Below are 12,039 nucleotides of genomic sequence, written 5' to 3' on the forward strand. Positions count from 1 at the left end.
ACAGTGGGTGAATGAGGGTTACAGGAGTGCGGCAGTGTGTGTGTGAGGGATATACCAGTTGCGCAGTGGGTGTGTGAGAGATATAGGGGTGGTGCAGTGGGTATGTGAGAGATATAGGGGTGGTGCAGTGGGTACGTGAGGAATATAGGAGTGGAGCAGTGGGTGCGTGAGGGATATAGGAGTGGAGCAGTGGGTGCGTGAGGGATATAGGGGTGGAGCAGTGGGTGCGTGAGGGATATAGGAGTGGAGCAGTGGGTGCGTGAGGGATATAGGAGTGGAGCAGTGGGTGCGTGAGAGATATAGCAGTGGAGCAGTGGGTGCGTGAAGGATATAGCAGTGGAGCAGTGGGTGCGTGAAGGATATAGGAGTGGAGCAGTGGGTGCGTGAGGGATAAAGGAGTGGAGGAGTGGGTGCGTGAGGGATATAGGAGTGGAGCAGTGGGTGCGTGAGGGATATAGGAGTGGAGCAGTGGGTGCGTGAGGGATATAGAAGTGGAGCAGTGGGTGCGTGAGGGATATAGCAGTGGCGCAGTGGGTACGTGAAGGATATAGCAGTGGCGTAGTGGGTGCATGAGGGATAAAGGAGTGGAACAGTGGGTGCGTGAGGAATATAAGACTGGTGCAGTGGGTGTGTGAGGAATATAGGAGTGGCGTAGTGGGTACGTGAAGGATACAGCAGTGGCGAAGTGGGTGCGTGAGGGATATAGGAGTGGCAGTGGATGCGCGAGGAATATAGGAGTGGCACAGTGGGTGTGTGAGGAATATAGGAGTGGCGCAGTGGGTGCGTGAGGCATATAGGAGTGGAACAGTGGGTGCGTGTTATATAACCCCGGGACACAGATTCGATCCTGGGGTTCGGCAGGTGCCGTCTGTATAATGAAGGCTTCCGAGTCTATAAAGGTTTAATGAACACGAGCGACAAACAATGTAACATTATAGACAACATAAGAAATCACAAAAAAAAAGAAGCACAAAACACCGAAGCAAGGAAGCCGCAGCTCACCTGATGACCACGTCATACTGGTCGATGACGTCACCCAGAGAACTGTTCTTTAATTGATATCCGTTCCCGACCACCACACAGCGACGACACTGCAGACTGAATACGGAAGGAAACATGAATATACACCCTTGATATACAGAAGTGTATACAGTGTTGGATTGGGGGACCAAAGACCCTCTGCGCACTTTACACGGCTTCTGTACCTAGAGAATCATGCGCATTTTGCCATCCACTGCTCATATAGGGGCGAGGGCCCACCGGGGGATTCACGGCTCTGCTGTGGGCTGGTCCGAGCCTGACTGTGTATACACTTATCTGCAGCAGAGCAGAATATCACATAATACGCTGACTCTCCCGCTGAGGCGCTTGGGATCAGTTCTCAGAGCAACCACTAGGGGGCGACAAAGACTGGAGAATGCGCAGCACATGGGCACCAGGCTGAGATAGGCCTCTTTCACACTAGCGTGGTACGACGCACGTTGCAATGTGTCGTTTTGGAAAAAAAACACATCCTGCAAAATTGCTTGCAGGATGCGTTTTTTCTCCATAGACTTGCATTAACGACGCATTGCGACGGATTGCCACACGTTGCATCCATCGTGCGACGGATGCGTCGTGTTGCGTCGGACAGATGCGTCGTGTTGCGTCGGACCGTCGGCACAAAAAAATGTTACATGTAACGTTTTTTGGTGCGTCGTGTCCTCCTTTTCCGACCGCGCATGCGCGGCCGGAACTCCGCTTCCGCCTCCCCAGACATCACAATGGGGCAGCGGATGCGTTGAAAAACTGCATCCGCTGCCCCCGTTGTGTTTTTCTTGCACAGTATGCGTCGGTACGTCGTCACGTCGCATTGCGACGTGCCTCGTACGACGCTAGTGTGAAAGTAGCCATAGGCTCACACTCAGGTTTATGATGGATTTATTCCCTTATATCACACCAACATATTTTGCAGTGCAGGAAACATGAGTGATCACTCTTTACCTGTCGATCGTCTGCGGTACATGGAAATGTTCAGTGAGCGCCAGCGTCTGCATCAGCAGCAGCTCTAGATAAAGGAATCACAAGGTCAACATACAGGGGCCACATAATAGTGCCATACGTTGTACATATGTAACATAGTACTGCCTCCATACATGGGCCACATAATAGTGCGATACAGTGTACATATATAACATAGTACTGCATTCATACAGGGGCCACATAATAGTGCCATACAGTGTACATATGTAACATAGTACTGCCATCATACAGGGGCCACATAATAGTGCCATACAGTGTACATATGTAACATAGTACTGCCATCATACACGGGGCTACATAATAGAGCCATACAGTGTACATATGTAACATAGTACTGCATTCATACAGGGGCCACATAATAGTGCCATACAGTGTACATATGTAACAGTACTGCATTCATACGCGGGCCACATAATAGTGCCATACGTTGTACATATGTAACATACTGCCATCATACAGGGGCCACATAATAGTGCCATACAGTATACATATGTAACATAGTAATGTCATCATACAGGGGCAACATAATAGTGCCATACAGTGTACATGTGTAACATAGTACTGCCATCATACAGGGGCCACATAATAGTTCCATACAGTGTACATATGTAACATAGTAATGTCATCATACACGGGGCCACATAATAGAGCCATACAGTGTACATATGTAACATAGTACTGCATTCATACAGGGGCCACATAATAGTGCCATACAGTGTACATATGTAACATAGTACTGCCATCATACAGGGGCCACATAATAGTGCCATACAGTGTACATATGTAACACAGTACTGCATTCATACAGGGGCCACATAATAGTGCCATACGTTGTACATATATAACATAGTACTGCTGCCATACAGGGGCCACATAATAGTGCCATACAGTATACATATGTAACATAGTACTGCCATCATACAGGGGCCACATAATAGTGCCATACAGTGTACATATGTAACATAGTACTGCCATCACACAGGGGCCACATAATAGTGCCATACAGTGTACATATGTAACATAGTACTGCCATCATACAGGGGCCACATAATAGTGCCATACGTTGTACATATGTAACATACTGCCATCATACAGGGGCCACATAATAGTGCCATACAGTGTACATATGTAACATAGTACTGCCGCCATACAGGGGCCACATAATAGTGCCATACAGTGTACATATGTAACATAGTACTGCCATCATACAGGGGCCACATGGTATATATATTTATGGCAGCGCCTCCTGCTCCGGCGCAGTGAGGGGCGCGAACCCCGGTGTCTCACCGTTTCCTTTGGTGCCATATGGCAGACTGTACGCGGAGCGATTCTCGGCCCAGAAATAATCACTGGTCTGCAGAAAGATTCTGTGATTTCTGGAGAAACTGAAATAAATCAGGAGAAAAGTGATAGAATCCTGGTGACATCAGTGGGGGCCCTGGGGCAAGGCGGAGTGGGGCCCCAGCACTACATGATAATGGTGCAGTACAGCAGTGCTACAGAGGACCCCAATATACCGCTAGCCAGAGTCTGGGGCCCTCAGCAGCCACTAGGGAGAAGGGTAGAGCAGGCACATATGGCGGGGTTGTAAGAGGGTGGTGCTGTTATGGACAGTAACACGCTGCCACTTTAAGAGACAGCACCCCCTTGTTTGGTGTGATGGAATGTTCTGCTTCTTCCTGCTATAGATTGTGAAGATGAACTGCCCTAGAATAAGGGGAGGAGTTGAGCCTGAACTGCGTGTGTGAGCTGAAGCTGCTACAGAGAGAACTGTGTGCTGTTTGCTACAAGAAAGGTCCCAGGCTGGGACGCAGTGTACTTGTGAAATTTGCAAGACTTTTCCAGGTACAGCAAAGGTGGCTGTTCTGTGCTAGTTTGTGAAGCCACGAAGATACTGAGAAAGGGACTTATAGTTTCCAGGAGCATCCCTAGGACCCAGAAGCAAGGAGAAGACCACGTTTCACAGAGCTGACAGAAAGCCGTGCGCACCATCATATTAGACTTCTGGGGGCCCCCCTGGGACTGGACCCGAGTCCCCAACATCACCGTGAGTCTATTCCTGTTTGGTGCACCTGTTAGGGCCTAGTGTAGGCTTCAGTAGTCAGTACACGGGAGCCGTGGGGCCTGCTTAGTAAAGGCCAGGGAGGTTATATGTAGAGTAGCATCGTTATTTGTTTATTGTTTAAATTTGCTTGTGAGACATATTTTCAAGCTGTAATAGTTGGAGCACCGTGCTATTTTACGGACAAGATAAAGTGTATAAGTCTTGTAAAGTGTCTCTTGCCATTGCATACCCCTGTTTGCATCTTCCTCACCCACTTCATTCCTTGCCTCCCAATAAATCTACCCTTTGTTGTTTGCACCTCATCTTGTGTACAGTAGTCTTCCTGCACCGTGGTGGTCCCCCGGCCATCGCTTCAAGTGGCGCTGTGAGCAGGGTACTGTCACTAAGATGGAGGCAGCAGACAGCAATGGCGGGAATGTTAACATTAATGGGGATGCTGTGGGCATTGGTGGAACCCCTGCAAGGACACTCCCTATGGGCACCATATTTAGTGTGCTACCAAAGTTTGACGGCGAGAATATGCCACTGTCAGACTGGGTGTCCCGGCTGCAAAGCACCCTGAAGATTTATAACATCAGCCCAGACCTTGAAGCGGACATCGCTTTAACTGCCCTAGAGGGAGAAGCCCGCAGAAACATCTGCCTACAACCAGAACTCATCCGTAGTACCCTGAAGGAGCTAGTGAAGTTCCTGGAAGAGATCTACGGCGAGACTGCTAGCGTGGGACACCTTCACGCCAAATTTTTCTCTAGGCTGCAGCGGGAAGAAGAAGGAATTTCTCAGTATGCAACAGCACTGCAAGAAGTGTTAGCAGAGGTGCAGAGAAAGGAGGCGGATGGATTTGCCAGCATGGGCTCTAAAGACCGGATACTCCGGGAGCAATTCATTCTGGGACTGCACAACACATCCTTGAGGCGAGCACTGTCAGAACGGGTCCGGCAAATCCGGCCCTTACGTTTTGTCAAATCCTGGCGGAAACAGTGGCCCGAAGTAAAGAAGAGAGCTATGCGTCTGAGGTGATGCGTGTCCAGGGCGCCAATTCCAGAGGGGACCCAAACCATCAAGAGGTGCTGGTCCAGGTAGTGCAAGACTTGCAGCGGTCCCTTGTTAACATGCAAGAGAAACTGACCCAGATGGAGCGAAGAGTGGGGGAACTACAAGAGCCTGACCCACCATACTCATGCAACCATTCTTCAGCCGGACCGACAAGGGATCAGTGGGAACAAGCCCCCTCCCGTCAGGCATCGGAGGCACGAGGACAGGCTCGAGGTGCCCCCCGGCGAGGAGGATGCATCCAATGCTGGGAATGTGGAGGACGGGGGCACCTTGCTAGAGACTGTCGGAACTATACTCAAGGCCAGCGGAAGCCGCCGTTAAAATACCAACCCCCTCAGTAGTGCGGCACTCTGCGGGGGAGGCGAGGAGAGAGGCCGCTCCATATCATAACGAACAATTGATTGCTGGGAGTCCCATTCGACATGCTGAATTTGAGGGAGTTCTAGTGGATTGCCTGGTAGATACCGGGTCACAAGTGATGACAATGCCAGAAACGTATTTCAAGCAGCATTTCCAGGCCCTGGCCAAGCCAGAAAAAGAGACATTGATCCGGTTGTTTGCTGCCAACCAACAACCGATCCCGGTCACAGGGGTCGTGTGGATGAATATTCGAATTTGTGGGCAAGAAGTGGGGAGAAAAGGGATCCTGCTAGTCCCTGAGCCTATCAAAGAAGATGTGCCTGTCGTACTGGGGATGAATATCCTACGTGAATTCGATCAGATTATGTTTACCAAACGGGGACCTGGATATTGGAAGGCTACTACACATAAGCCTACTCAAGAAGCTCTTCAACGACTGATCCGCGTCTGTGGGACGCCGAAGAGTGTGCCATCCTATCAGACGGTAGGGGTCATCAGGGCTCCTGGTAAAGAACCTGTAATCCTGCCTCCCGAGCGAGAAACTATAGTATACCTTCCAGTGGGGACACATCGCAACCTTGATGGGTTGGAAGTGATTGTTCAGCCTGTGGTAGGCGGAGGAGTGGACCAAGAAGTCATGATAGCTCGTACAGTAGCTGTGGTCCAGCGAGAACACGTCCCCATAAGAGCTTTGAATGTGGGCCCGGGGAGGTCACCTTGCCACGAGGGACAGATCTGGCCCTGGTGTACCTACATAAGGGCGAAGTGGTGAGTCAGAAGGAGATGTCTTTATCACCGAAGGAAGGTGCGGGGTGGACCCTAGCAGTTGCTGTGGGAGCCAAAGAAACGCCATCCCCGGAGTGGACGGGTCATCCTTAATCAAATGGAAGTGGATGTGAAGGCTCTGGGCCTTAGCTGGCGGAAACAGTGGCCCGAAGTAAAGAAGAGAGCTATGCGTCTGAGGTGATGCGTGTCCAGGGCGCCAATTCCAGAGGGGACCCAAACCATCAAGAGGTGCTGGTCCAGGTAGTGCAAGACTTGCAGCGGTCCCTTGTTAACATGCAAGAGAAACTGACCCAGATGGAGCGAAGAGTGGGGGAACTACAAGAGCCTGACCCACCATACTCATGCAACCATTCTTCAGCCGGACCGACAAGGGATCAGTGGGAACAAGCCCCCTCCCGTCAGGCATCGGAGGCACGAGGACAGGCTCGAGGTGCCCCCCGGCGAGGAGGATGCATCCAATGCTGGGAATGTGGAGGACGGGGGCACCTTGCTAGAGACTGTCGGAACTATACTCAAGGCCAGCGGAAGCCGCCGTTAAAATACCAACCCCCTCAGTAGTGCGGCACTCTGCGGGGGAGGCGAGGAGAGAGGCCGCTCCATATCATAACGAACAATTGATTGCTGGGAGTCCCATTCGACATGCTGAATTTGAGGGAGTTCTAGTGGATTGCCTGGTAGATACCGGGTCACAAGTGACGACAATGCCAGAAACGTATTTCAAGCAGCATTTCCAGGCCCTGGCCAAGCCAGAAAAAGAGACATTGATCCGGTTGTTTGCTGCCAACCAACAACCGATCCCGGTCACAGGGGTCGTGTGGATGAATATTCGAATTTGTGGGCAAGAAGTGGGGAGAAAAGGGATCCTGCTAGTCCCTGAGCCTATCAAAGAAGATGTGCCTGTCGTACTGGGGATGAATATCCTACGTGAATTCGATCAGATTATGTTTACCAAACGGGGACCTGGATATTGGAAGGCTACTACACATAAGCCTACTCAAGAAGCTCTTCAACGACTGATCCGCGTCTGTGGGACGCCGAAGAGTGTGCCATCCTATCAGACCTTAGGGGTCATCAGGGCTCCTGGTAAAGAACCTGTAATCCTGCCTCCTGAGCGAGAAACTATAGTATACCTTCCAGTGGGGACACATCGCAACCTTGATGGGTTGGAAGTGATTGTTCAGCCTGTGGTAGGCGGAGGAGTGGACCAAGAAGTCATGATAGCTCGTACAGTAGCTGTGGTCCAGCGAGAACACGTCCCCATAAGAGCTTTGAATGTGGGCCCGGGGAGGTCACCTTGCCACGAGGGACAGATCTGGCCCTGGTGTACCTACATAAGGGCGAAGTGGTGAGTCAGAAGGAGATGTCTTTATCACCGAAGGAAGGTGCGGGGTGGACCCTAGAAGTTGCTGTGGGAGCCAAAGAGACGCCATCCCCGGAGTGGACGGGTCATCCTTAATCAAATGGAAGTGGATGTGAAGGCTCTGGGCCCTGAGCGTGTGCAAGCAATAGAAGCTATGCTGTGGGAACATCAGGCCGCATTCGCCCGTCACGCCGAGGATTTCGGCTGTACTGAAGCAATCACGCACGAGATACCGACCGGAGAAGCTCGTCCAATTCGAGAACGATACCGGCAGATCCCGCCCAAGATGTATCAAGAGGTGAAAACATTACTGAGGAAGATGCTGGATTCAGGAGTGGTGCAGAGTAGTCAAAGCCCTTGGGCAGCCCCGGTGGTGCTCGTCAAGAAAAAGGATGGGACCATCTGGTTCTGTGTATTCTACAGGAAACTCAATTCCTGCACTGTTCGAGACTCGTATCCGTTGCCCCGCATCGAGGAATCCTTGACAGCATTGGGGAAAGCCAAGTACTTCTCCACCCTGGACCTAGCAAGCGGATACTGGCAAGTAGCCGTGGCAGAGAAAGACAGAGAAAAAAACGCCTTCATCCTCCCTATGGGGCTGTTCGAGTTTAACCGGATGCCCTTCGGGCTCTCCAATGCTCCGGGCACGTTCCAAAGGCTGATGGAAAAGTGTTTGGGAGACTTAAATTTTGAGGCTACCTTGATCTATCTGGATGACATCATTGTGTTTTCGGCTTCATTCGAAGAACATCTTGCCCGGCTTGGACAGGTACTCGGAAGACTGCGGGCTCATAACCTGAAGGTGAAGCCAAAGAAGTGCCACCTCTTCAAGAGAGAGATCGAGTACCTGGGCCACATAGTGTCACAAGATGGAGTTCTACCCTCACCAGAAAAAGTGGCTGCTATCCAGATGTGGCCAGTCCCTCGCACGGTGAGAGAACTTCAGGCCTTTCTGGGGCTTGCCGGGTACTACCGCCGGTTTGTCAAAGACTTTGCGAAGGTGGCGGGTCCCCTGAATGAGCTGCTGAGGGGGACCGCCGGAGTGCCGAAGACCCAGTACATCCCTTGGGCCCAGAGACAAGATGAGGCCTTCCAGGCTATAAAGAATGCCCTTACTTCAGCCCCGATTTTGGCCTATGCAGATTTCGATCAACCATTATTGTTGTACACAGACGGTAGCCTTCATGGACTCGGTGCCGTACTTTCTCAGATACAGGATGGACATGAGAGAGTCATCGGGTATGCCAGCAGGTCCCTGCGAGACAGCGAAAGAAACACCCACAATTACAGCTCCTTCCGGTTAGAGCTCCTGGCCCTGGTGTGGGCCATGACAGAGATGTTTGCGGGCTTCCTGGCAGGGACCAAGATTCAAGTTCGAACAGACAATAATCCCCTGGCCCACCTTGAGAATGCTAAATTGGGGGCCTTGGAACAACTATGGGTGGCTCACCTAGCCAAGTTTGACTTTACCATCCGTTATCGCTCTGCTACCGAAAAGGCAAATGCTGACGGGCTATCAAGAGTGACTGTGTAGACTCCAGCGAGGGATCTCGATGAACAACTCGAAGAGGAGGAGACCCCAGATTTTCGTAAGTTCAAGCCCCCAGTGGTTGCGGCCCAGTCAAGAAGGGAGGCCTGTGCACTACCCCGGTCCCTGGGGAGAACCAATGAGGAATGGGGACATGTTCAGGATGAAGACGAAGGGCTGAGACAGATGAAATGGTGGGTAACTCAGAAGCGGAAGCCTGGCAAACAAGAGAGAAATGATCTGGACGCTGAAATGAAGAGTATCTTGCACCAGTGGGATAGACTGGAAGTGCAAGAATCAGTGTTATATCGCAAGAGACAACAGCCAAAAGATGTGGAAGTAAGGTGGCAGGTGGTCATCCCAGGAAGAATGGCTCAAGAAGTAGCTAGAGAAGCCCACGAATTTGGAGCTCACTTCGGGCCCACAAAGACCTACCAATGGTTACAGCGATATGTGTATTGCCCCCGGTTGGAGTCTGTGGTGGAAGAGGTTTGCCGACAATGTCGAGTATGCGACCTCATTAAGAGTACCGAACAGAGAGCACCCATCCAGACCATACAAACTAAGGAACCGCTAGAAGTCTTGATGATCGACTATCTTCTCGTGGGACACTCGGCCCGGGGGCTACAGTACTGTTTGGTCATGACTGATCATTTCTCCAAGTTCGCAGTAGTTACCCCGACTAGAGATCAGACTGCAGAGTCGGCGGCGCGAGCCATCTGTCAAGACTTCATCCGGGTGTATGGGTGCCCAAAGCGCATCCACTCCGACCAAGGCGCTTGTTTCCAAGGCAAGGTGATGGAAGAACTGTATCGTATGTATGGCATCGAGCAGTCCGGTACCACCCCTTACCATCCTCAAGGCAACGGAGCATGTGAACGCTTCAACCGAACCTTACTTCAAATGCTGAGAACGTTGGAGGAGGATAAGAAGGCGTGTTGGCCAGACTACCTGCCAGAGTTGGTCTGGACCTACAACAATTGGGTCCACTCCACCACGGGTTATACCCCCTATCTACTGCTGTTTGGAAGAGCTGGGCGGGAGATCATTGAGCTGAATTTGGAACAGCCAGAGGAGATGATGGAGCGAACGGTCACCTCATGGGTGAAAGAGCATTGGCAACGACTACAAATGATACGGTGGTTGGCGGGTCAGCAGCTGCAAGAAAAAGAGCATACAGGTCGTAAACCGATTCAAGAGTTACCACTCCAACCCGGAGACCGAGTATTAGTCAGAGAGAAGCGCCCCAAGGGAAAACTAAGTGAGAGATGGGAAGTACAGCCTTATAGAGAAATCGAGCGAGTGTATGCTAACGGCCCTGTCTACAAGGTGCAAATTGAGAGTGGGGCGTCCGCCCCTAGAGTACTTCACAGAAATATGCTGAGGCCCTGCTGGTCTGAGATCTGTTCTACGCCATTGTCGCCTGAAGGCGCTACTCCACTTCCTGAATCTGTCATGCCTGATGGTGAAATCGATGACGAGTGGTGGACCATCCCTGATGTAGGGGGTCCTCAGCCGCACAGAGACGGTAATCCCATGGATGTACCAGTACCGCCACGTGAGATCGAGACCAGACAAGAGCCCACGATGACTCCTGCAGCAAGTGTTCCTCTGGAAGATAGTCAAGCCTTGCCTGACAGCCAAGAGCTCCGGAGATCCCAGAGGTCTAATGCAGGGGTTCCACCAGTCCGCTATGTAGAACAGTGTGCTCTGTCTGTTTTTCCAACTTTGTTGCCTCCTCTATAGGTGCTGCTTCCGCATTGCACGTTCCTTCATTATGCTTCAACCTTGATGCTGTGATGGCCGAGGACGACCATCATTAAGAAGGGAGGCATGTAAGAGGGTGGTGCTGTTATGGACAGTAACACGCTGCCACTTTAAGAGACAGCACCCCCTTGTCTGGTGTGATGGAATGTTCTGCTTCTCCCTGCTATAGATTGTGAAGATGAACTGCCCTAGAATAAGGGGAGGAGTTGAGCCTGAACTGCGTGTGTGAGCTGAAGCTGCTACAGAGAGAACTGTGTGCTGTTTGTTACAAGAAAAGTCCCACAGCCTGGGACGCAGTGTACTTGTGAAATTTGCAAGACTTTTCTGGGTACAGCAAAGGTGGCTGTTCTGTGCTAGTTTGTGAAGCCACGAAGATACTGAGAAAGGGACTTATAGTTTCCAGGAGCATCCCTAGGACTCAGAAGCAAGGAGAAGACCACGTTTCACAGAGCTGACAGAAAGCCGTGCGCACCATCATATTAGACTTCTGGGGGCCCCCCTGGGACTGGACCTGAGTCCCCAACATCACCGTGAGTCTGTTCCTGTTTGGTGCACCTGTTAGGGCCTAGTGTAGGCTTCAGTAGTCAGTACACGGCAGCCGTGGGGCCTGCTTAGTAAAGGCCAGGGAGGTTATATGTAGAGTAGCATCGTTATTTGTTTATTGTTTAAATTTGCTTGTGAGACATATTTTGAGGCTGTAATAGTTGGAGCACCGTGCTATTTTACGGACAAGATAAAGTGTATAAGTCTTGTAAAGTGTCTCTTGCCATTGCATACCCCTGTTTGCATCTTCCTCACCCACTTCATTCCTTGCCTCCCAATAAATCTACCCTTTGTTGTTTGCACCTCATCTTGTCTTCCTGCACCGTGGTGGTCCCCCGGCCATCGCTTCAGGGTCTGCAGGGAAGCCCACCCTCCAACAGTGCGGGGCCCAGTGTGCTCGGTCCAGAGTGATGGCCCCGGCGGGTGACGGTCACTGCGGACACTCACTTGGGAATGATGGCGGCTGCCCTGGCTGCAACTTCCCCCGCGGTGCACGACGAACGTCTGACAGGATTTACGTCCAACGGCCTGAAGGGAAGGAAACAACCAAAT

The 12,039-nt window shown here is 51.3% G+C and overlaps 1 protein-coding gene across 1 annotated transcript in view; it reads right to left on the minus strand.

Annotated features, from left to right (window-relative positions):
• LOC143767821 (CMP-N-acetylneuraminate-beta-galactosamide-alpha-2,3-sialyltransferase 4-like) overlaps positions 1 to 12,039 on the minus strand; it is a 67,896-nt gene that overhangs the window by 32,833 nt on the left and 23,024 nt on the right. Inside the window, exons 4-7 of the mRNA XM_077256343.1 lie at positions 11,935 to 12,015; positions 3,310 to 3,407; positions 1,984 to 2,047; positions 1,003 to 1,098 (exon numbers count right to left, since the gene is read on the minus strand). Of these exons, the coding sequence (XP_077112458.1) occupies positions 1,003 to 1,098; positions 1,984 to 2,047; positions 3,310 to 3,407; positions 11,935 to 12,015 (339 nt within the window). The remainder of the gene's footprint in view (positions 1 to 1,002; positions 1,099 to 1,983; positions 2,048 to 3,309; positions 3,408 to 11,934; positions 12,016 to 12,039) is intronic.

This window comes from Ranitomeya variabilis, chromosome 4 (genome assembly GCF_051348905.1).
Source record: "Ranitomeya variabilis isolate aRanVar5 chromosome 4, aRanVar5.hap1, whole genome shotgun sequence".
In the NCBI taxonomy this organism is placed as follows: Eukaryota; Metazoa; Chordata; class Amphibia; order Anura; family Dendrobatidae; genus Ranitomeya; species Ranitomeya variabilis.